Source organism: Cervus elaphus, chromosome 18, assembly GCF_910594005.1.
Source record: "Cervus elaphus chromosome 18, mCerEla1.1, whole genome shotgun sequence".
Lineage (NCBI taxonomy): Eukaryota > Metazoa > Chordata > Mammalia > Artiodactyla > Cervidae > Cervus > Cervus elaphus.
Window position 1 is genome coordinate 23481579 of NC_057832.1, and position 25037 is coordinate 23506615.

General features: G+C 37.8%; 1 protein-coding gene across 5 annotated transcripts in view; it reads left to right on the forward strand.

Moving 5' to 3' along the window:
- DYNC1I1 (dynein cytoplasmic 1 intermediate chain 1) overlaps positions 1-24730 on the forward strand; it is a 370602-nt gene extending 345872 nt beyond the window's left edge. For all 5 annotated transcript variants that reach the window (XM_043872801.1, XM_043872800.1, XM_043872803.1 and 2 more), the window contains 3 exons: positions 387-527; positions 4680-4805; positions 23792-24730. In XM_043872801.1, coding sequence (XP_043728736.1) covers positions 387-527; positions 4680-4805; positions 23792-23902 — 378 coding nt within the window. In that variant the 3' untranslated portion in view covers positions 23903-24730. The remainder of the gene's footprint in view (positions 1-386; positions 528-4679; positions 4806-23791) is intronic.
- The last annotated feature ends 307 nt before the right edge of the window (positions 24731-25037 follow it).

The following is a 25037-nucleotide window of genomic DNA, read 5'->3' on the forward strand; positions in this document are numbered from 1 at the left end:
CCTTCCCCGCGGGTCTGACCCCGGCGAGCAGAGCACGCCTGGGTTCGGCCCCGAGAACTGGCGTCGCGTAGGCCGGCGAGCGCCCCGAGTCCCCGGGCCGCCCGTTCACCTGTGCGGACTGTCTTCCGCGACTGTGTCTGAAACCGCCTCCACGCCCGTCCCGGCCCCCAGCCCCGTGAGAGTCCCTCCCCGCCCCCACCCCCGGTATTTATTTCTGCCAGTGGACAGTTCTAGTAACTTTAAAGCTGCGGTTCACCTTCCCGAGGACTTTCATCTCGGGAAGTTTTATGACACGTTGTGAATGTGCAGAGTTTTTAATTAGGCTCGCTAGACAGCCCGAGGCAGCGGCAGCGCCACGGAGTCTTCACGGCCTCTCTGCTTTGCAGCACAACAAGCCGCTCTACTCCTTTGAAGACAATGCGGACTATGTGTACGACGTCATGTGGTCGCCCGTGCACCCCGCGCTGTTTGCCTGCGTGGACGGGATGGGGCGCTTGGACCTCTGGAACCTCAACAATGACACCGAGGTGAGCGCAGGCGCCGCGCCCGGCGGGCTGGGAGGGGGCGCCGGCGGCTTCTCTGCGTCTCCCCCTCTCCCTCTCAAACGGCCTTTTTTGGACAGACCCTCTAATTGCAGCTGTGCTGCCGACCCCCCATTCTCCCCTGCTCTGCAGGGAATTGGCAGATGCATTTGGCCCCAAATCATTTAATCTCACTTCATCCCTAAAACCGTGGCAGAATCCTGGACAATTGACGACCCTTCTTTGCAAAGAGCAAAACCATACGTGTTCACGCCTTTCACTGCGGGAAAGGACACAGGGGCATATTTGAGAGCGGTGTTGAAATAACTCTATGGGCAAACACTTGGAAAAGTAAGCTTTTGTGGACTCTTGACTTGAGATTGGGCTTTTTAAAAGGGCTGTTTGCCAGCGTTTGCTGTTTGCACGATTTCTGTTTTAAATCCATAAAAGATGATTCTCTGGACTGTTGATGTTCAGATCTAGTCTCCATTTAATTTTTAGAAGGTAAACAATCCTTGTCTAAGAGACTGAACTCACCACTTTTATAATAATTTCTATCTCTGAACATGTATATTAAATTCAGTAAATTTTTTTATATTTTAACATGTCACATTTGGAGCACTTCACAAGTGAAATTTTTTTCAAAAGGCAATTAACAATAGGGAAATAGCCTTTTTAAAAATCATGCTGTATATATTCATGTTTTAAAAATTATGTCACATGTCTTATTCGTCTTTTCCACTCTCAAAATTATTGAGGTGCTGATTTTCAGGTACTAGAGTTTTGGGTTGAGTTTAAAAAGAAACATGAATATTAAAGGTCCTTCAGCTTAATACAATAAAATGGTCTGGTCATCAGCTGGTCCATGATTCAGGGTAGCTCTCCATCAATAAGAGTGGACAGGTAAGAAGAACAAGTGCTGAAAACTACATGTCAAGTGGAGAACAAGGGATAGGTCTTTTGAAGTGTTCTGAACAGGAAACAGCTCAGCCTTTTTAATTAGGAAGCCTACAGCTGGGGGATGTGAGGAGAAGCGGGCTGCCCTGATATTTTTTGGGGAGGGGCAGGGAAATATCCTTCAGGTGTTATTACTGAGTCACTGTATCATACAAGATTATATTCACCTAAAACCACTGCCAAATAGTTGTCCTTTACACAAATCTTTCCATTTAACTCTGTTTTTTATTTTTCCTTTTGGCTACCAGAACTCCATGACAAGGACAAGAGTTATGTAATGAAGCGTCTTTGGAAATGAAGGGCAGTAGTACGTGCAGGGCCCCTCATTTCAGACATTGAAACGTTTATAACATCATTGCCTTTCATGGAAAGGTGCCTATTACTCTACAGTATAATGGTTTCCCAAAGTCTTTCATCACCATTGATTAAAATCATATTGTTTCTCTCTGGTAGAATAAACTCATTCACTGTAAACAACCAAAAAGAAAACAGTTTTCAGATTGACTTAGGAAACAACCCCCCCCCCCACCACACACACACACACACACACACACACACACACACACAAAATTAGAAATCAGATTTACTAGAAGTGAGTTCAGGTGATACTCAACTATTAATATGATGCAGTGGAGTGTCCTACCAACTCCTTAGTAATTCCTCTGTAACCCTTTTTGTTTAGTTTTGGCTTTTTATCTGCTCTTTAGGTAAAATGAAATAATATCTCAGCATTGCCAAATGTGATTTTTTTTTTCCCCTTCCCTCTCTCTAGGTATCAAGAGACAACCACATAAGTCTTTTATAGCTAAGCGTTTTAAGAAATCATTACTGGGCATGCAAATCGTTTAGTTTTGCGGTGAACGTAGTTCTACTTTTGCAATAATAGTAGATACATTGAGCCTGATTCAGATCCAGTAATAAACTGAACACTTTTTAAAACCCTCAAATCATTTTTGTCTTCTGTCAAGTTGAACAAGATTTTTCAAATATTTGTCCGATTAGAAATTAGATTTGTTAAAAAAAAAAAAAAAAAAAACGAAAAACCTGAAATCTCAGTGCTTCTTTGTCGTTCAAAATACAGTGCTTTTTAAACCAACTTATTCCAACTACTCCTGTGCAAGGACAGTTTACATTCACATACTTCACTGTTACTGATCTCTATGCAGTGTTGTAAATTATGTGTATATATTCTGTCTTTGCAATTAAAATGATTAAAAACTGTGAAAATATATAAGAAACTGAAATACAAGAGTAAGAGACAATTATGGATTATTTTCATTATAGACTCAGCAACTTTTGAAAACTCATTACTTGTCAAATTAAGGAAATATTTTTGTCATTTTCTTCATACATTTCATAATTCTTTTAGCATGTGTTACAGACTGTCAGTTTCTATTTTTTTACCCCCACCATTTATGATGTCTATGAAAAGAAGATATTTTTAAATGGTTAAAATAGAAATTGTTCCAGTTTGCTACATTACTTAATTCCAAATAAATATATAAAATTCTTTAACATGTTTTAGGCATAATTTAAAATGTATCAAAAAATCATTTTCTTTTGAGTGATCTTTTGTCATATTTATTTTAAGATTAAATGCTTTTTATTCAGTTTTTGAGATTGTTCAGAGATAAAATCTGATATTAACCAGCGTTATGAAAAGTGGGAGCCTTATGATCTCCCTAAATTATGGAGTTAAAAATTTTAACTCTGAAAACTATATAGCTGATTCTCAGATTTGTTTTCTGAGTAGCACACTAATAATAAAGTGTATTGACAGAATTATGGCCTATTGCAATTCATATTGTTTTGGCCTTTGAAAAGTTTGGTTAAAAATTCAGTCTCTAGCACTGCACAGCAGGACCCTTTATTGTAGAAATTGTGTATTAAAAAAAAACAAACAAACATGAGCTGGGGACTTTTGTTTTACATTTTTGCTATCAATTGACATACTGTGATTTAAGCAGGTAAAAGAATTTTTATTGATTTCAAGATTAAATTTAAACATAGATTCTTACATGTGATGGAGTTTTTATTGCTATTTTAAAGATAGGTGTTGGGTCAATAATCTCATATAAACAGATGGTTTCAATTCCCTTAATAACAGAACGCCGGGGAGCACAGGCATAGTCCAGGTCGCGTTTCCACCCTAAGAAGTCATGTCTATTAGACACAGGTCTGGAAACAGTGGCATGAGATGATGTTGGTGGCCCTCTTTTCACTGTATATTTTTTTCCTTTTTGTTTTAACATTTACCTTTTTTAATGAGCTGTTGTCATTTCCTATTCAGCATTCTCGTAGAAAGCTCAGAGAGCTGATCTTTCTATCAGTTATAAACTTCCAACCTTCCAGATGTGAGTTTACACAACTCATGATGAAAAAGGGCTAGACCCACTAAAATTCTTTTTTTCCAAATAGTAAGGTTCTTATGACAAATACTGCAGGTTTCATCTCAGCACTTCCAGTTCACTTTAATAATGATTAATATTTGTAATTATCAATGTTGTCAGATTTCAGGTGCTTATTAAAGGAGGTGTAAGGCCTTTTCTACAAGTAAGTGCTACACTCTGTCAGGCTATCGTCCTGAGGACGTTTTCAGAGTGAGAGCACTTCCTACACCTTGGTACTGCTGGGAGGCAGGAAAACAGGGTGGAGAGAGGAAAAGAAAACAGGAGAACTTGAGCTTTTGAACTTTTTCTTCTGAGCATCCCTTCTGTGATGAGGTTTCAAGGGATCAATACATTTTTTTCCCCTGAAGACACTTAGTAATATGACTTATTTTTCACCATACACCCTATCCCTGCCTTTTATAGTATCCTTAATCTTGGTAAATCCTGAAGTCTCCCTCCTCTCCATCAATCAGGACCCAATCCAGAAGTCTCACATTTAGCTGCTGTGTGATGTTGTCCGCGCACCCTGCATAATCCGCAGAAATATTCATGTCACTCATTGCCCACTGACTATGGCCAAAGACTCCCTCTCTTTTCCTTTTTTGTTAAAGTGTCTCTCCTCTCTACCTCTTAATTCAGTGGAGCATATGATTTAAGAACAATGAATCCTTTACCAACTGCACAAGAGCTGTATATTACTTCATGCACACACACACCACGGTGACTCATCCAGTTAAACGTATCATTGTCAATTCGTATATTTAAATTCAAATTCAGAGATTCTTGGTTTCTGTTGCAACCCCTTTGGCAGGTTCCAACAGCAAGTGTGGCCATTGAGGGGGCGTCCGCCCTAAACCGTGTTCGTTGGGCTCAAGGTGGCAAGGAAGTTGCTGTTGGGGACTCAGAAGGCCGCATTTGGATCTACGACGTCGGAGAGGTACATGTTATTTGGTTTGGGTGTTTTGATTTAGTGTTTTGGTGTTCAGGCTTTTTTTTTTTTTTTTGCTTGTATATCTGGTTTAAATACTTAGTGAAATTATTGACAGTACCTTGTGGACCGTTAGAGTCCTCCCTAGTACATTTGCAAATCTCCATTGACTTCAGTGGGAGTTTGGGGAGACCTCCTTAGGGCCTAATCTGGTCTTCCGTCCCCACACACAGGACCCGTTAGTTAATGATCAGGCTACTTTCTGAGTGCTGCCGAATTCCCAGCAATCCTGTGATGAAGCATGGTCTTCCCCTCCACCTGCACTCCCACCCACCCCACCCCCTGCCAATTTCATGAGAATGAAAAGTTTGCCAAATTCTTCATGCGCCCATTGAATTTAGAATTTGTTCTTGATTTTGAAAAGTCAAGCTTTAGCTGGTGTGTTCAATTAAAAGGTATATACTATTACTCTTTAATTAAAAGTAGCCAATTAAATAGCTGAGGTGAGTCAGAACTTTGTACCGTTTTCATGACATTCACAGTTGTTATATGCAGTGTATACTTCTCTGGTTTATCTTATTATATGATGTGTAAAATATTTCTGAATATTATGGCACACATCAGAAGAAAGAACTACATATTTGATTTCAGATCAATCTCCTTGAATATCCATACTACACGTAATATTACATTACAAAGCAATTTTATGGAAGCATATCTGTTTATTTTTCTCTGTGAGAAAGTGTTGACAAAAACCTTCATTTCTGATGGGGTGAAAGAAGTTTTTTCTTAAAGACAAAATATTGAAGTTTCAAGCCAAACAAAATAAGCATGTTGTGTAAATTGTGTTAGTGCAGTATGAATCTAGCATTTGCATCCCGGGGGGAACATACACCGCATTTCTAGGCATAACCTCCTACACCTCAGGAGTGTGCTTTGGGTATCGGGTGGATGGGCAGAGCTGATCACACTGAGAAGGGCTCTTTATGGTTTCATCAATGACCTGTTTTGGCAGTCCTAGATGGTGTGTTCTACAGTGGAACTTGGGTGATGCTATATGGCAGAGTTGGTTGTGTTGAAACAAGCTGGGTGGTGTTTGTGTGTGTACGTGTTTTCATTCAGAGACAGAAACCAAATGACTTCAGAGATGGGAGTTTTCTGCTGGGGATGTTCAACTCTAAGTCAAATAGCTGAAGAATCTCGCAGTTTCCCTGCATACTATTTCATTAGGCTCCCCCCTGACTACTCCTGATGCCACAGGCTGAGTCATTCCCACACTGACAAAGGCTCTGTTAATATTCATCCCCAGTGGTGAAGAAGGAAATGGTCTGGTGACTATTGACGTAGCTTGGAACCTTGGAGAAAAAGAATATCCTTCAGGAACTGAAAATATTGCCAATATATTTTAAAGCCAAAATATTGCCAATATTTCCTTCAGTGAATATTTTAGTAGCTCATCTTTTTCATGGTCTTCATCAAAATAAAACTAAGCAGCAAAAACATGTATTCTACATTTGTTCATTTGTTTAAAAAATTTGAGAGGTAGAAAAGAAGGGAAATATTAAGAAACAAAAAAGTTTCTCTCTCTCCTTTGTTTATAATGGGTATAATTGCAGCAGAGAAAACAGATGTGCTCAGAGATGAAATGGTAGAAAATAGATGAAATTTAAAAACTCCTTTCTCTACCTTCCTTGTTTATTATACAGAACATTCATTAACTCTTTTAGGAGTATATACAACATTACTTTATCCAAGAAAAGCATAATAGTTCGACAGTCTGGTTTATTTAAAGTAAGGAATTTTGAAAAACCTGTATGTTGACCACACATAATTCATATATACATGTAATATACATTCACACACACCACCTCTAGGCAATAAGAAAATACGGCATGACATATATACAGAATTTACTGCAATAAGTTATAATGTAGCCATGGGACAGAATTACTTGAATATGACTCATATTTTGGGAGTATATATATGATTTTCTAAAAGTTGCTTTGACTGATATGTGGCTGCTAAAACTTCTTCCTACGTTGTTGTCATCATTTCTAAATTGTATAGTGTTGTTATACTCATATTTCCTCTATCGTACTAGCGGGTCAGGCTGGTTTTCATTTTAGTATTATTGCCCTTGCTTTTCTAAGTGATATTACAGACTATAGAAATGTCTGCAACTCTAGGTTGGTCTCACCTATTGTCTGGAGTCTAGACAGGCTATAGAAAAATCTCTGTGACATACAATAGGCCCAACTACTTGTAGGATTGTTTATCCCTACAAATTCACTACCAGGAAAAAAGGGCTATACTATTTTACTGAGAGAAGCTAATATTATAATCTTCTAGCCCTTTTCTGAAGGACCAAAAATCAGGGTAAGCTTATATATTCGAACAGTTCCTTCTGTATTGTTTGATCCTATAAAAAGTAATCTATAGCTCAAAAAACTCAGACTTTTTACAATGTAATTTTGCTGAAAGTGTATATTTTTCTGAGTATTTTTGTAACGTATTTACACATTTATCTCTTGTATTTTGGGGGAAAAATAAAGGGCTTCTTTTCTGTTTCTAATACCTTCTTCTAAGTTTCTGAAACCCAACTCTGTAGAGTTACATGTACTGAAGGGAAAGATGACTTTCCAACAGCCAAGTTTAGCTGAAGCCCACTCGGGGGAGATGGTAGATGATAGGAGATACTGCAATGACAGTAATTACTATTGTCTTGATCACCAGGCTGGAACTGATGGAGCATAACTGTCCTTAGACGTTGTTGTGTTTTGTTGTGTTGATCACATCCAACTCTTTGCAACCCCATGAATTGTAGCCCACCAGGCTCCTCAGTCCTTGGGATTCTCCAGGCAAGAATACTGGAGTGGGTAGCCATTCCATTCTGCAAGGGGATCTTCCCAACCCAGGGATCGAACCCGTCTCCTGCATTGCAGGTGCATTCTTTACCATCTGAGCCACCAGGGACGCCCCTTAGAAGAGAAGGGCACCCCGTAAACAGTACCCCACCAGCCTTTATAATCACCTACACTGTGGGAAGCCAGAGAGAGTGCCTTTACAGTAACCTGGCCCATCTGGAATTCAGGGTCAAATCCAATACCGGTGCATGGCTGACAAAGGAGAAGGGGTTTGAGCAGGAAGTGGTTTTCAAAGGAAAAAAAAATAGAGGAAAAGAAAAAGGATGTCATTGAGGATCAGACAGCCTGCAAACTGTGCTCCCATTATCTGTATTCAAAATTGGTCCTCCCGTCCCCATTAAAACGAAACCCATCACCAGGGTCACGCTGGCCTTTGGATAGAAAACCTGGCCTGTGGAACCTTCTAGGAAGAAGATGAAACACTTTCAGGTAAGCTTTATAAGACAATCTGTATATGAAAGTTAATGGTAGTTCTGAGAGGACACTGTTGATCCGTGTTCCTTGGACCTCAGTACATCAGATTGGTGTATATCAGAGGACGTGTCACACTCGTTCTCCCGTGGTGCTCTTGACCGAATTTTCTGTTAGGCTGTGGAGAAAGGAGGCAAGAGCAGCAGGCTGTCTGTCACCAAGGTCCTGTTTTAGAGCGAGGCTGGCTTCACCGGCGCTGTTGTCTCACAGGGCCCCATGCAGAGGCGCCCTGAGCTGGGCTTAAAGCCCTGCCGTCACCGTCCTGCAATTGTTCAGACATTGTCCAGCAAGGTGCCTTTTGTTTCCAGGTTGCACTGGGTCCCTCGAACTCTGTATTCAGTCTGGTCCAGGAGAGTATTGCTTTCAGTACCCTCACAATGCAAATCAGAAGTGAGAAGTTTGGGTCTTGACATAGACCGTTAGGAAAGAGAAATCTTTAGAGAGGTGGTTAAACATCGTACCTGCTGTATGATGCTTGTATTACCTCTTCTTTGCATGCATGCGTGCATGCTCAGTTGGGTCTGACTCTTTGTGGCCCCAAGGACCATAGCCTGGCAGGCTCCTCTGTCCATGGGATGCTCCAGGCAAGAATACTGAAGCAGGTTGCCATTTCCTTCTCAAGGGCATCTTCCCAACACAGGGATGAACCCGTGTCTCCTGCGTTGGCAGGCAGATATTTTTACCACTGTGCCACCTGAGAAGCCCAGTATTGAATTACCTATTCCTTAGGACTATTTTAAAATGTTGGATGAGAAGAGCAATGTTTCCACATTCTCAGTATCATGATATTTGGGTATTTGGTGGATATTCTGGTTCCCCTCCCCACAACCCTCTTTTGATCACGTCATTTTAACTGAGAGTGTAATAAAGTTTTAGGGAGAGGGCTCTATGATAGCTCCCTTCAGGTGGCGTTGAGAGGGACAGCCTTTCTCTGTCCCCTGAGAGGACACCTCTGTGACTACCAGTGGAGACAGCTCCATTCAAGTCCAGGCGGACGTGCCTTCCTGGGGGACCGGCCACTCAACCAGAGGGCGCTGCAGAAAGGGTGGGTGTCACCAGTCATGGACAGCCGTCTGCCCCCTCTCCTGACCCAGCTGAGGTGCAGCTGCCGCAGGGAGTCCCAACACAGCGCCCCATGATCGTGCCCACCTCTATCATGTACAGTTATCCTCCGTGACTTTTAAGATGATGGCGGAGAGCAGTGGCTCGGATCCAGATTTACTGATGCAATTTATTATGAACTTCTGAAGGGGTAAACAGGGGATTGTGTGTGTGCTCACTGAAATCACCAGATTGAGTCTGTCCATCCTTTTTTTTTTTTTTTCCCCTGTTACATTTAAATGGCAAAGGCATGAGTAACATCGCAAAGCCTATGAGTAAGGAGGTAAAATATGAAACGCAGTGTTTTCAGGTAGGCCACATGACGCTTTGTTTATACAGCCTACGTTTTTGGTTGTTTGATTTTGGCATTGTATCTGGAAAATATACTGTACACATTTATTTTCACAGATAGGGGTCTATTTTCTTTGCAGAGCAGGTGCTTACCTCCTATTAGCATAAATGGAAGTTACATGAATTCCATGAAAGAGAAGACCCCTTTTATTATTTGGCTATAATTTTCATTCTATTCATGCATCTTAAAAGTTACTTAAATAGACAGTGGTTGCATGCACCACTTAAAATTCAAAGATCTAAATTTTCAAATGAGCCCAGCACTTGAATAAGTTTGCAGGATTTTGCTCCCCAGACTATGGGACACCATCTGTTTTGGAGCTGTGTGATCCCATTCAATTAATTGAAAGATGAGTAAGATAACAAGTCATAAATTAACTACAAATATAACCTGAAAATGTTGAGTGTATTCTTCTTCAGACCCGTTAATCATTGTTGGATTTTTCAAAAATGATGTGTGAACACACATATTCTTAAGAATTAAAAATAAGAATTACTCACGGCCAAGGCTCTTTACCAAATAGCAAGGTTTTCTATATATATAGAGAGAAAGCTGATTTTAACAGCACATGGGCCAGTGAGTGTAGAATTATTCACGTGCCCTGATGATTGATAGCCAGCCTCGCTACCTGTCTTTCTTGCCGATGTGTTTTACAGAAAGCCCGTTGCCATTGTTAATGCTTCAGTGCAGACATTCAGATGCAGCTGTTATAAATACCCCCTAACAACTATGTTTGCTGCTTATCTGAATTAGTTAGAATGCTGTTTGCAGCCCCAGTTGTGAAAGAAGCAGTTTATCTTCCACCTCCTATTTATTTCTTTTTCCATTAACCTCTTCTAGGGAAGATTTTGTTTTCAGTTGGGATAAATACGCGTAAGTTTCAAATCCCTGATTATATTCCTACAGTAGTCAAATGATAAAATTCCAAAATCATTTCAGCTGAAAGTAGAGTTGGAAAAAATAAAACAGCAACTGAAAAACTGTAATTTGGGAGATGAGGAAGTCTTATTGCCCTGGCTTTCTCTGTTTAGTATCCTGTTCACTCATTATCTAAGGGAATGTGTATTAATCTTGAAATTTTAACTCTGAGCTCTGGCACCAGTTCGTGTGCCTTGTTTGCTGTGACTCTTGGGGGCCAAAAGAAGGGCAGTCATCTTATAAAAATTGTAATAAATGGAGTAAATTTGACATTTGTCAGTATGTTAAAAGGGCCTTAAAAAATCTTGGAAGGGAAAAAGAATATGAGATCAAATGCAGTCGCTAAAGCATGGTTTTAAATGTTCATCTGAATCTATTTTAAAGCTACAATTAAAAAATGGAATGAAAATTCTACTTGGATCCCAGAAGGAAAAATGACCTATGCAAGATACTTTAGAATGATGGTCAAGGTGTAATGTACAGGGCCTATACGAAGTGCCTCCAGCCGTCCTCACAGACAGCTAGAGGAAGAAGAAAAGATTCCGTGAGCCGTTTTCCTTGTACTTTAAATCGCTGTTCAGCAAAGGAGCACCTGATAAACTGGAAGTATTGGGAGTTAAAGAGTGTTTGAGCGATGCAAAATAAATAATATACGTATGGTTTTTAAGTGGATTACACTGAGGCAATAATTGTTCGCTTCATGGAATGACTTCATGTTTTCCAGTAGGACAGTGCCTACATCCATTTTCCACAGGAATTTATGCCCTGAATATAAATAATCCCCCTCTGTGGGGAAGGCTGGCATGCAGAACACAAAATACGAAGTTAAACTGAAATTTGGGGGTTGATTCAAATAAGAGTTCCCTTAATGAAAAAGAACTGCACTTGAAATCAGTCGATTTAATTATTGTGCTTTATGAAAGCCATTATCCTCTGCCGATGACGAGCCCGATAGCGTGGCTAAGTTCTGGCAGTATCCAGGAGGGGAGGGGAGGGCAGAGCTAGGCTCAGCTTACCGGAGTCCAGTTATAATTGCCCCGAACACTTGTGTTTCTCATTAAATGAGTGTGGCCATAAGTTTCTAGACTCTTGAAGGTCTTTTAAGTGCTAGCTTATTCTTCAGTGGATTAAACAGTGTTTTTTCCTTTCGCTGATGCTAAACACTTCTTTTGGTTTTTCCCTCCATGGAAAAGACTTACGTGATGCCAAAATCCATATAAAAACTGAAAATCCAGATACTTAGTGTTTTTAACCTGAATGTTTATTATCATAGCCACAAACCTGTACAGTTAAGTAAAAAGCACAAAGGCATATTTGTATGGACAGATTTGGGGTGCTAATAAATATAATTACATAAAATAAGCTACTTTGAAATAATGTATTAGTTCATTTCCTTGTCACAATAAATTATGTGTATTTGAAATAAAATCATCTGGTTAAAATATATGATTATAATTTTAGTGTTAACATTTTTTTCTAGGAAAAATATGTTAAAAAGAAAGTGCTATTCCAATTAATGTTATAATTATTCATCTTATAGTAAATGTAGTAGCAGTGGGTCTATTTTGATAATTATATATGTTAAAGACCATGATTAAACTAATTATTATATAAATAGTGTGCTTATTCAGGTAGCATTAGTTTATAAATTTTCAAGCCACTTTTTTTTCTGAACAGATAAGAAAATACTTATGACTTCTATATATTATGGAGTAGTTGACTAAATGAAAGGAAAACCCTAATATCTAATTTTATAAAACCAAATTAATATGTGCATAGTAATTTGCAATATTCAATGAGATTAATATATTCCCATTTTGGTGATAAATGGTCTTTGAATATAAACCTTCTGAAACAAGTATTAGTTTGTATAATTAATCATCTTTATGATTCTTCTGTGGTTTCAAACTGTCATCTTCAATAGCAGTTTGGATTCTGAAGCAGTCATTAATTATAGTGTTAATTTTTTTTAATGTCTAACAAAATTCTGTTTAGTTTTAGAATTCCAAAACTGTTAAATTTTATCTTGAAACATTACTGCCTAGAACAGTAGCCTCAAATCACGGCTTAGACCAGCCAAGCATGAAGCTGCTCCAATCATATGAGTCTAGATTAACACTGGCCTGTACAGAAATGAAGAGTTATTTGTTTCTTCTGTAAGTATGTGTGTTACTATTGGTATATCTGAAATAGAATATGGAATCAAAAATCAAATACATGTTTATGTATAAATATTTATATGCCATGTAGGCTGGACTTGCAAAGTGAGGAAGTGAATGACTCATTGTATTCCACTTTCACGAAAGGTTTGCATGAATTTCTGAGACTGTCAGCTATCAGAACATCTTTTCCATTTTAAAACATGAATTATTTATCATCTAGGGAATATCAGAGGTTAACATTGTAGGAGCAGTTTTGCACTCTTACTCCTTAGGCTGGCAGATGAAACTTATCAGCAGCCCGGAATTCTCTCTGATCTTTGTCCTCATGGTCGGCCAGTACTTTTGCAACATTTAGATAGAACCTTTAATCAGCCTGGCAGCCCTCCTTTGGTTAATCACATTCCTCACTAGAGTTTTTCTGATCTTCAGAGTGCCACATCTACAGATACATAGATACTTTGCCCATTGTTGTCTGTTTGAACAGGATAACCTGGCCTAGAACAGTGCCTGGCATATTCAGGCACTCAAATAAACAGGTGAATGAATGTTTCACAGGTGAAAGTTGAAGGTTAAGAAAAAGCTTCCTTGTGTGAAGTGTTCAGACGGCAGCCTCCAACTTGTCTATAGATCGATGGCCAGGAAAAAATAAGTATATTTGCATGGGAAAAGGTATGTAGAAAATAAACTTAGAAAAGAGTGCTTGTTCTTCCTCTCCAGTCTCTATTCCAGTTACTCTTCTCTCCTTTGCTTTTAAAAGTGAGCAGTTGGTCACTAGTCATAATGAAAGCCTAACAGTTGACTCAAATAGTTGTTAAACCACTGGAAAAATGCTTCTTTTTCATTGTGCTTTTTTTGGACACTATAGATACGGTAAATCATGAACTACATTATACAAATACCTCTTTTATGCCCAAACATTCAGTAGGAGGGAATGACATTTCTTTTATTACCTTGGTAAATGTTTTTAAGGTGTCTAGCAATAAGCCTTCTTTTTTGTCAAAACTGCTTAGATGCAGTGGTTGCTAGAAATTTACTAGAAAAACTATAGTTAATAATATCAGAAAGGGAAAGGATATATGTTTTAGTCAGCTAGTATGACAGATCAGTTTGAGTAGTGTATGCTCTTTCATTTCCCCGTCATCTTGATCTTTTGTGTTATGGAAAAATAGTGGTAATGAAGTTTAAAAAGTTTATTTTCCATTATTGCCCATCAGTCAAATGTCTTTAACATTTTTTTCCATCTTTTGAACAGAGAAATAGATGTTTCAAAATAATAGAAAAATAATGCTTAAGACATTTCTAAAGAAGAGGGTGACAAGATTTTAATACTGATGTGAACAAGGTCATCTTTAAGCCTTAGTGAATTAACTCTTTTTCAGCTGTGTGATTTTTTTTTTTTTCCTTCTCAGGTAAAAACTTTAGAATTTTGTCATGCATCCCATGATGCTAAATTTTAACATGAAGAGTATTTCTAAATGTTCATTTTTTAAAAGAATAGTGTTTAAAATTATTTCCTTTGACATTTGCTGGCTTATTGAAATTGATATAGGCCCATATTTGTTACTGTTTACTTTGGACTTTTATGTCCTACCTTTATATCTTTCCTTAATTGGGTGGTAATGGATTTTTTAAAAGTATTGTTCTAACAGACATGCTATAAAAGTCATTTAAAGATTCTAGGAAGAGAACTTTAGCAGAAAGGTCTCAAGCTTCATGAGTGACTGAGGGATCCCTTGGATGGGATTTTTAGATAAAAGAAATTCTTTCTTAACCAAAAAATAGTCAGATATCATCAGATGCCCATGGGTTAGCACGCTGCTAAATTCCACAGAAATTTTAACCTACTGACTGGTAATAGATGGTACAGAATGGAGACTAATGTAACGTCTACTTTCTGGACTTCTCTAAAACTGCTGTAAATACTTAGTTACCACACGGTATGCACTCTAGTATATTTATGTGCTCTGTACACTGCATTCTGGCTTGGAATTTTGGTTCGTGGTTTCATCCATTGTTACCAGTGATGGTAGACTCTCCAGAGAGTTAAATACAGTGGAGCTTGGTCGTTCCATTCCGACGGCTGTTTCATTGCTTATTACCTCCCACTTTGCTTCCATCTGTGTGTGTGGCAAAGGGAATTGTCCTAAAAAATATAGGCTTCCTCTGAACACAAATGTGTGTTTGTACACCAGTGAGTCTGCAGTCTTCTGAATTGGGGTGACGTTAATAATCGTACTTTTAAAAAAGCTTTTAGAACTTAGGAGGGTTTAACAGTTCTATAGAAATCCATGTTCATCTCCACAGTTTCTGTAAATGCATTAACAAACAAAAAAATCAATGCTTATTAAAGTGAAAAGGTGATTTGTAAGATATCATTTTTAGAGAAAACTTTCACTGTTAGGTTAATACAGGAGCTGAATGGCCATGTATCTTTGGAATCCATGGTTAACATAATCAGGCTTTTTTAAAAAAATGACTCCGTTTAATTGAAAGATTACAAAGATGCCGATGAACCACATACTCATGGAATATTCATCCTGAAACCTGGAGTCCTATTCATTTTGTTTGGTTTCTCAGATACATTAAGCATCATAAACTGAAATCACAGAACACTTTTGTCTTAATTATCCAAGCTTTTTTTTTAAAAAGTAACCTACTTTTATACTAAGCAAGGCCTGAGATATATTTTTACCATAAAAAATACAGCATTGGGCTGGTAGGAGTTGCTGCAGATAATGCAGCTATTTAAAATCAGCTGCTAGGTACTATAAAACCTTTAAAATTACTAACAAATGAGGGGGCTTGACTGAGGGCTGTTCAGAATGGTTAGCCATGTGCTTATAAAAAGGGACACATGAATGATATTTGTGTGTTTAACCCTGGTTATAAAAAGTCATTTGATTTTTATAACAGCATGTTCAGTGGTTACAAGGTCTTACGACTTGAGCTAAAAATGTAGAATCCCACTATAGAAAGTGCCATAAAAAGGAAATAGCTCGATAAAACTGTATTGGTCATATGTGAAAAAGATGCATGTGTGTGTATGTATATGTTTACAAGGAATAATTATAATTCAATTTTTTAAATTAACAAAGCATCCTCTGATAGGATTTTTCTTGTGATCTGAAAGAACCCTTTCCCCACACCCAGTTCATGAACCTTAGCTATTATTAAATGTATGACTGTCTAGGAAGTGATTTGTGTGGGCTTTTAAGAAAGCAAATGTGATAAAATTTAAGATGTACTTCTAAAAATATGCAGCTCTATATAGGTGAATGGAAGGAAATGGAAGAAAGAAAAAAGGAAGCAACAGCAATTGGAGGAGAGGGAATTAAGAAGAAAAAATATAGGGAAAACCACCTCTTTAGTCCTGGTTTGTAATGTCCAAACACTGAGCTTAAACTCTTTATATTTGGGGGGAGATCTTATTTAATATTCACAGTGGCCCTGGGAGTTAGTGGCCAGAATTCCTTTCTCACAAATGAGGAAGGAAAGATCTGAGATGTTAGAGACATACATTTCCTAAGGACACACAGCCAGTTATTGGCAGAGCTGTGAAAGAAATCATATCTGGATGATGTCTGAGGTTGAAAAAAGTATTCTGTGGCTCCTTTCTCAAAATCGAGTTATTATGCAATCCGTGGCACAGTGGTTAGCCTAGTGGTTAGCCGGGTGAGTTACCGGGGGGCGAGGTAGGATCTGGGGGGGCCCCTCCGTTCCAGTGTGGGAGGAGGGCAGACCCGTGACACAGACTCAGAACTGCAGGGATGGAGGGGCAGCGTGAACATGATAGATTTTCGTGAGTCTTCCCCACAACTTTTGCTTTTTATTTCTGACCTGTGCATCTTTCAGGAATCTTAGAAGGTGAAAAATAAATAACATTTAGACTCTTTCAGCAGGCAACTGAGAGCACATGACCCGCCTGCCCCCTGCCATGGTCTGCTGGCATTCATTCTCTGAAGGGCTGAGGCTCCCGACTGCCCACTGACCTGGGGCAGCCTGCATGGTCTGGAGCGAACCACTGAGCTCCCTGTCCTTCCATTTCCTACCTGTTAGGCGTCTGTTCCTTAAAGTCCTCACATAGCAGGCATTGGAAATAATTCTTAAGGAAAACAGGACCACAAAAATATAGAACTGATATGTATGCCGGTCAACATATTAATGTATCATTTTTAGGAGTATGTTCAATCTGAGTAACTGTTCAAAGAAAAAGAATGCATGACTATTCTGTGTTGAGCTCATGATTCTTCATTAGATTTTACCTTTCTCATCCTCTCCGCATCTCTGCTGATACATGGGTCAGACGCCGTCATCTCCATTACAGTTGAGGCCATGAGAGGTTAAGTGCCTGACCGTGGCCAGTAAGCAAGCTGAGAGCAGGACAAACGCTTCCTGTGCAAATCTAAGGCTCATGTTACCTCCTCCGTAAGGCCAAATTGCTACCTCAGAAACTACCTTTGGCCTTCGTTCCCTCAGCTGTAAATATATGGTCATAACCTGTAAAAGGCATTTACTCTTAGAGCTAAGATTTTGTTATTTCAGGAATCAGCGCCCTGAGTGCTTTTGGCATAAAAATGCTTTATGCATTTAGCAAAAAGTTAGAAAACAGTCATACAGTTGTGGGGGGTGGGGGTGGACTAGATATTGGTGAACCCTGAATATGAAGCCGTAGGAAAATCTGAGTCATCTCTGACCTAGGTTGTGGACTCTGGCGGATGAATCTGAAGGCAGAAAATGTTTCCAGATCCACTTAGATTCAGTACAATCCTGCTCAATTTTTACAGCCTCTTTGATATAACTAGGCTATTTCCTTCTCAGTTATCATGTTTAATGAAATTACTCATCACCAATAGAAACTTAGGAATATTTTTCCTATCAGAAATGTCAATTGTTTGAAAATTATTCTAAACTACTGTTTGCTGGGGTGGGGGCGCGGAATCTATAGTGATGGTCTAGATTTAGCCTTTAATGCCTTGATAGAACCCTGAAGAGATGCTGAAACCATGTCATTAACATGCCACTTGCTTCCCCACTATTTGCGTGACATACAACACATCCCAGGGAATGCTGCAGTTGTCACTGTAAGAAGGTAGATTTTCAAGTACTTCACTTTCTGAATGTGAGCGAAGTTTAAAAAATCAGAACTATGCTAGTATTCCCACATTTTGACCTAAGAAAACATGGTCATTAATATACATTGTCTTCATATCTTTAGCCCTATCCTAGTGTCTGGTGTATAGTTGGTACTCAGTCCATGCTGAAATCATTATTAAAAAGACATATATATGCTAGTGAGAAGGGCATGACGCAGTCCTTTTCTTTGACTAAGAAACATGACAAAGATTTTTCACTTACTTAATGATTAAGGCATTACTGGATTACAAGTCTCCTAGAGAAAGTTTCAAATGCATTTGTGCTCATGAGAAGAGTTAGGAGCTGCCAAGGGTAAGAAGGACAATTCTGTCCAGACAGATGTGTTTAAAATGAAAAGAGTGGTGGTCTTGTTTGTTAGGACACCTGTTGGGTCTTACCTACAAGTATTCAAATATCAAAAATTACTAACTTTGGGTGTGGATACAACCTGTGAATACACATTCACACGTTCAAGCTAAGATTATACTTAAAGTGCTTCCTGATAGTGATATTTAATTCTAAAAATGGGGCAGTATGCAGCTCACCTTCTAAATCTAACGTTACGATGATCTTGTTTTTATTGTCAGCTAGGTGAAAAAGTGTAATAGAATGAGGTAGATAAATTTGAATTTCTAGAAGCAAAAAAGTTTTCATCCTGTGCTATTCAAGCATTTGTATGTGAACCAAAGCAAATTAACATTTCTAGTGAGGAAAATGTTTGGCAAAACTATCAAAAGAAAGAAAACTTCTAATATTTTCCAAATCTAAATGAAACTTTCACAGATAAAAAGGACAGCAAGTTATGTTAGAATATGGTGAAACATTTTATGAGGGTGAATCTGGATTTTTAAGGACTGTTACTTCCACCACTATGGAAAAAAGTCAAATGTAAGTTCTATGGTAGGGTATATTTTTATCAAAAGCTTTTAAATTTGCTAAAACTTGTTTTAAAATTATAAACAGAAATCTGTTACATTTCTATATACTGAAATATTGGAAAAAGAAAGTAAAAAAAAAAAAAAAACATTTAAAATCACATCAAAAGTACCTACCAAGAATTTCCTGGCAGTCCAGTGGTTATGACTGCATTTTCACAATCCCAGGTTGTTGAAATAAGATCTGCAAGCTTTGCGGTGCAGCAAAAAAAAAAAAAAAAAAATTATAAATAAAACATTTATATATAAAATACCTAGGCATAAACTTAACGAAAGAGGTGAAAGATCTATATAAAATATTGATAAAAGAAACTAAAGATGATTCAAAGAAATGGAAAGATATCCTATGCCCTTGGGTTGGAAGATTTAATATTGTTAAAATGGCCATACTACCCAAAGCGATCTACAGATTTAATACAGTCCCTATCAAAATACCCATGATATTTTTCATAGAACTAGAGCAGATAATTCTAAAATGTATATGGGAATCACAGAAGACCTAGAATTGTCAAAGCAAGACTGAGGAAAAGCAAAGCAGGAGACATACCTTCCAGACTTCAGGCTATACCGCAAAGCTATAGTAATCAAAACAGCATACAGACAGACTTTTAGACTCTATGGGAGAAGGCGAGGGTGGGATGTTCTGAGAGAACAGCATTGAAACAAGTATACTATCAAGGGTGAAACCGATCACCAGCCCAGGTTGGATGCATGAGACAAGTGCTCAGGGCTGGTGCGCTGGGAAGACTCAGAGGGATGGGATGGGGAGGGAGGTGGGAGGGGGATTCAGGATGGGGAATACATGTAAATCCATGGCTGATTCATGTCAATGTATGGCAAAAACCACTACAATATTGTAAAGTAATTAGCCTCCAACTAATAAAAATAAATGGAAAAAGCAAAACAAAACAAAAAAATATTGAATGATTAAATGAATGTTATAACCTCTATAAACATGTGGAGGAGAAATTAAATAGATCATTCTTTTCTGGAAGTTTGATATTGTGTTTAATGAACTGACTCTCTGGTGCAAAAGTGAAAAATGATATTCTGATTTATACCTTCATTTTTCTCTCCTTATTTGTACTAAAAATGTAGATTAAAAAATAGAAAATTGCAACTATAACTAAAATCCTAGAAATGCCAATAAAAATATCAAAGAAAAAAAACAGCATATAGTATTGGCACAAAAATAGACATAGATCAGTGGAACAGAAGAGCAAGTCTGGAAGTAAACCCACACATCTACTGTCAGTTAATCTATAACAAAGGCAGTAAGAATAATCAATGGAGAAAAGACGGTCTCTTCAACAAGTAGTGTTAGGAAAGCTGGACAGCATGTACATCAATGAAATCAGACTATTCCCCCATACCATATTAAAAAAATAAATTCAAAATAGTTTAAAGAATTAAATATATGATACTATAAAATTCCTAGAAGAGAACATAGGCAAAACATTTTCTGACACGAATTGCAGTAATATTTTCTTAGATCAGTCCCCCAAGGCAGTAGAAATAAAAACAAAATTAAACAAATGGGACCTAATCAGACTTAAACTTCTGCACAGCAAGGAAGGGGAGAAAATATTTACAAATGCTGTGACTGAGAGGGGTTTAATAGCCAAAATATACAAACAGCTCATATAACTTAGTATCCAAAAAAATTTAAAAATGGGATTTTTTTCCCAAAGAAGACAGACAGATGGTCATATAGGCACATTGAAAAAATGTTCAACATCACTAATTATTAGAAAAATGCAAATCAAACCACAACTAGATATTATTATCTCACAATGATCAGAATGGGCATCAAAGAGTAAAAATAAAAGCTGAAGAGGGTGTGGAGAAAAGGGACCCCCTCCAACAAAGTTGGTGGGAATGTAAATTGGTGTGGAAACTATGGAAAACAGGAGTTTCCTTAAAAAACAAAACTAAAAATAGTTACCATATGATCTAGCAGTCTCACTCCTGGGTATACATCTGGAAAAGACAAAACTCTAACTGAAAAAGATACATGCACCCCAGTGTTCATAGCAGCACTATTTACAACAGCCAAGACAAGGAAGCAATGTAAGTGTCCGTTGACAAATGAATGGATAAAGCAAAAACTGGTATAGATATATAATGGTATATAAAGTGAAAGTAAAGTCACTCAGTCATGTCAGAGTCTGCGAAGTCCATGAATTCTCCAGGCCAGAATATAACTTAGCTATAAAAAAGAATGAAATAATGCCATTTGTACCAACATGATGAACCAAGAGATTATTATGCTACGTGAAGTAAGCCAGACAAATATTGCATAATGGGGTAATCTAAAAAATGATAGAAATAAATGTATATACAAAACAGAAACAGACTCATAGACATAGAAAACAAAGTTACCAAAAGGGAAGATAAGAGGGATGAGGGATACATTAGAAGTATGGGGTTCACAGATAGAAATTACTATATATAAAAATAGTTAAGCAACAAAAATTTATTAACACAGACGACTATATTCAATGCTTTGTAATAATGGAAAATGGAAAAAAGTCTGAGAAAAAAATCACTTTGCTGTACAACTGAAACTAACACAATTTTAAACTATGCTTCAATTAAAAAAAAAAACCTCAAAATTTTGGTGAAACCTACTTATATACATTTAATGCTTCATTATTAGAAATATTAGAATTACTAGTTTGATTTCTTTAACAAATAAAGGAAAAGAACTTCTGAAAAATTGCATTTGTAAGACATGTGCAACTTCAGATGTCATAAATGATACTCAGTTCTGTCCCATACTGTATCTGGTTGCAAAGTCAACCCTTCATGTTTCATAGTGTTTATTAGAGTTGTTTCTTAACAATGTTGCCATGACCGCCACATGAAACTATGTAAACACATGGACCTGGTATTTTTTTAGGATACATTTTCTATACATTGCTATCAATAAAACATTACATATAGCATCATACAGTAACTTAAATTTGTGCCATTTTAACTAATAATAAATGTAGTGTTATGTTTAGGAGTCAAACCCCTAGAGTATATCACTTTTATTATAGTGAGACCTGCTTTCTTCCAATATTTAATGTTATGTGAAGTTACGAGGTGTTTCAGATTTAGCTTGATTCTCATCTTCTATGAGACAAATTTGTAAGTACATTATCGTGACTGGCTTTTGTCTCTTCCTGAGCTTTTTGTTTTGTGCTTCATTGGGCTGGGAGGCCGGTGCTTGGTCAGGAGCTGGAGAAGAGACAGAGAGTAGACCTATGCTTTCATATAAATATGGTATAACCCATTTCTGCTCATGCTTCTTGTTAGCTCTTTCATATAATTTATTTTGAGGACTTCATTTCCCCAGTGCAGTATTTTCTAAAATTGAAGAGAAAAATGAAGAATAGTGGAACACAGAAAAAGGACTCAACATAGAGAAAATGAACTGAGTGAAGAGGTAATAAATAGTGCCATCCGAGACTATTGTGAACGTGTGTCGCTGTCTGAGCAGGAATGTGGATTCATTTCAGTCACTAGGGAAGTATTTCACCATTCAGAACTCACTCATATGACTAAATCGAGTTCTTGTTATATTGCGTTTCTCAAAATAACAAATAAGAAGTACCCCCAAAAAAGTTTAAAAAAACAAACACAACTCACCTCCTGCACCTGTATATCATTTGCAGAATTATGTCCTTGAAACCACCTGAGGACCAGAACACGCATTGAGGGATGTATTTTGTAGGGTGATGATATGACTCTATAATAAGCTGTCTTGGCTAGATCCTATCTGAGAATACCAGCCCCTGTAATAAAAAGTTAAAGTTCTAAAAGTTTGGCTTTATACAGTAAGAAATTTTTCAGCTGTAAAAGCGATCTCAGAGTTCAGATTTACTTGCTTATTTTTGAAAATGTACACTGATTGGGATGGATGTGTTATTGATGTTTATGAAATATGTGGATAGCATGTGTGGCACCAGCATCTGTAGACGGATTACATCTTCTAGGGTAATCTTCTGAGTAAATGGCTCTACCGTCGAAATAAATTTTATTCTATATGAAAATCATTTGGACTTCTACTTGATCCTGCTTCTCATCTTCAAATAACTCTGTTTTATTCCAAACACTTGCATGGTACCTTTAAACAGTTCATCTTTGGATGCCATGTAGAGAAATCATTACCCTTCAACTCAGCTCACAAAAATTCGTGCATGCGATTTGTGTCAGATGGGATTAATTTTTCTCCTTACTCAATTGTGTGCAGGAGAAGATATATATAAGATTATAAATCCCTCTTCTTGGTGAGTTAGTATAGAATACTGCCTAAGGATATAAATACCAGATGACATTGGCATGGATACTGGCAAGCTGGGCAACCTTGGCAAGATGAGTTGATCTTTTGGTGCCTCAATTTCTTCTTCTGCAACATGGAAATACTCTGATTATCCAACATAGGATTGCTGTGAGGAAAGAGAATACATGTCAAGTACTTAGAGCAGAACTTTTGGTAAATGTTATTATTATTCATCAGCATCATCATATAGGATCTTGCTAGAAAAGCTAAAGCATCTTACTAGAGTAGTAAGGTTTCTTTGTATATATAAGCTATACTTTTGTCATACCTACTGGTATGTTAGCAACATCTTTTTAAAAAGGATCAATAGCATTGACTTAGACAATACCACTGTCATTTCAAAGTCCTAATAATACAGTTTATATTTGTCATGTTTGCTGTAATTCTGGTCATCTTACTGCAAGTGCTTTAATGCAGCTACTGTATAGTTTACAGAAGTTTTTTAATGTTTTATAAATTGCACACATGATTGTGCTCCTGAGAGTGACAGTATTCTTTTAAATTATCAGTTTAAGAGCAGCATTTCAGAGATCTGATTCAAGGAAGAATATCTGATTTCCTTTGCATTCCACGAGAATCATCTGTTTCAAGAGGAACAGTCATGCAGGCTTCAAGGCTTTCGGTGTAAAAGGTAGCTTGTTGACCAGTTTCCATTCATTTGCTTTGCAGCTTGCAGTTCCCCACAATGACGAGTGGACCCGATTTGCCAGGACCCTCGTGGAGATTCGTGCTAACAGAGCTGACAGCGAGGAGGAGGGCACCGTTGAGTTATCTGCCTAGTGGGCTGAGCGTCCCCACCTAGACCTTCTACAGCCCAGCATCTGCAGTCAAGTCAGCTTGTATTCCTGTTCACTCAGTCTCAGTATTGCCCTGGCCTTCTGGGTGCCATGTTGTGCCAGCTTTGCTCCAAGTATTCCAAATGTAGCCCACCATACTGTCCACTGACCTGAAATTCGCCAGAGCATTTCTGTCTTTATATTTCTGTCTCAAAAATGGGGGTGGGGGGTGGGAGCCTTTCTGGGTTGAGTTGTTGCCTTTTAACTACTTAGTAGCTGTATTTAATAGCTGGAAACCTCTGGTTAAATTTGTGCTTACACACACTCCTGGCATAGTCCTATTAAATCCATATGAAGCCAGATATGATTAGGTACAGATGTGGTGTGCTTCATGCTATGGTACAGGGCCAAAGACTTGAGATGTGGTGTTTTACACGGTGACTCATATTATGAATGGATTTACTAGGAGAACATTGCTGCTCCTTATTTATTGTGGTGTGCTGCATGGAACATATTTATTTGAAAGCATTAAAATAAACGATCCTAGAGCATGTGCCTAATGAGAGGACTGCATTGTCTCTCTGTTGCTGTTGAGGTTACATTAAGTTCCAAATAACAATTACAGTATGCTGGTTCCACCGAGGACAAGAAATCTTTAGAGGTTTGTTGGCAGTGAATGGAATGAATTTTAATGCCTATTATTTCTAGGTACTTTAACAATATTTCAAATATAGCTGATCATTGATACTTGTCATTCAAGCTAACCCAGTCTGACAAAAGTCTATGATTCCTAAATATGACACTGGTATTGCCAATAAAATGTTCCAAACCAGGTCTGCACCAGTGTGGATAAACCCTTTGCTTAGGAAAAGCCTGATTAAAATTCTACTGTGGCCAGGGGGTCAGAGAGATACATTAGAGCCATGTTAAAGATTGATAATGAATTTACAGGCACCCAACCTGGCTGGACTTAAACCAAGACTCTGGTTTTATTTTTTATGAAGGAACGTGTGTGGTATTTCTGGAAAGTTCTTTCTTGTCTCCTTCTCCAGATCCACTCTTTACCCAAAGAATATCTTAAGCATTGGAGGAAGAACAGGTTAAGATGAACCTATACCAAATGCTCCACATTTCATTAT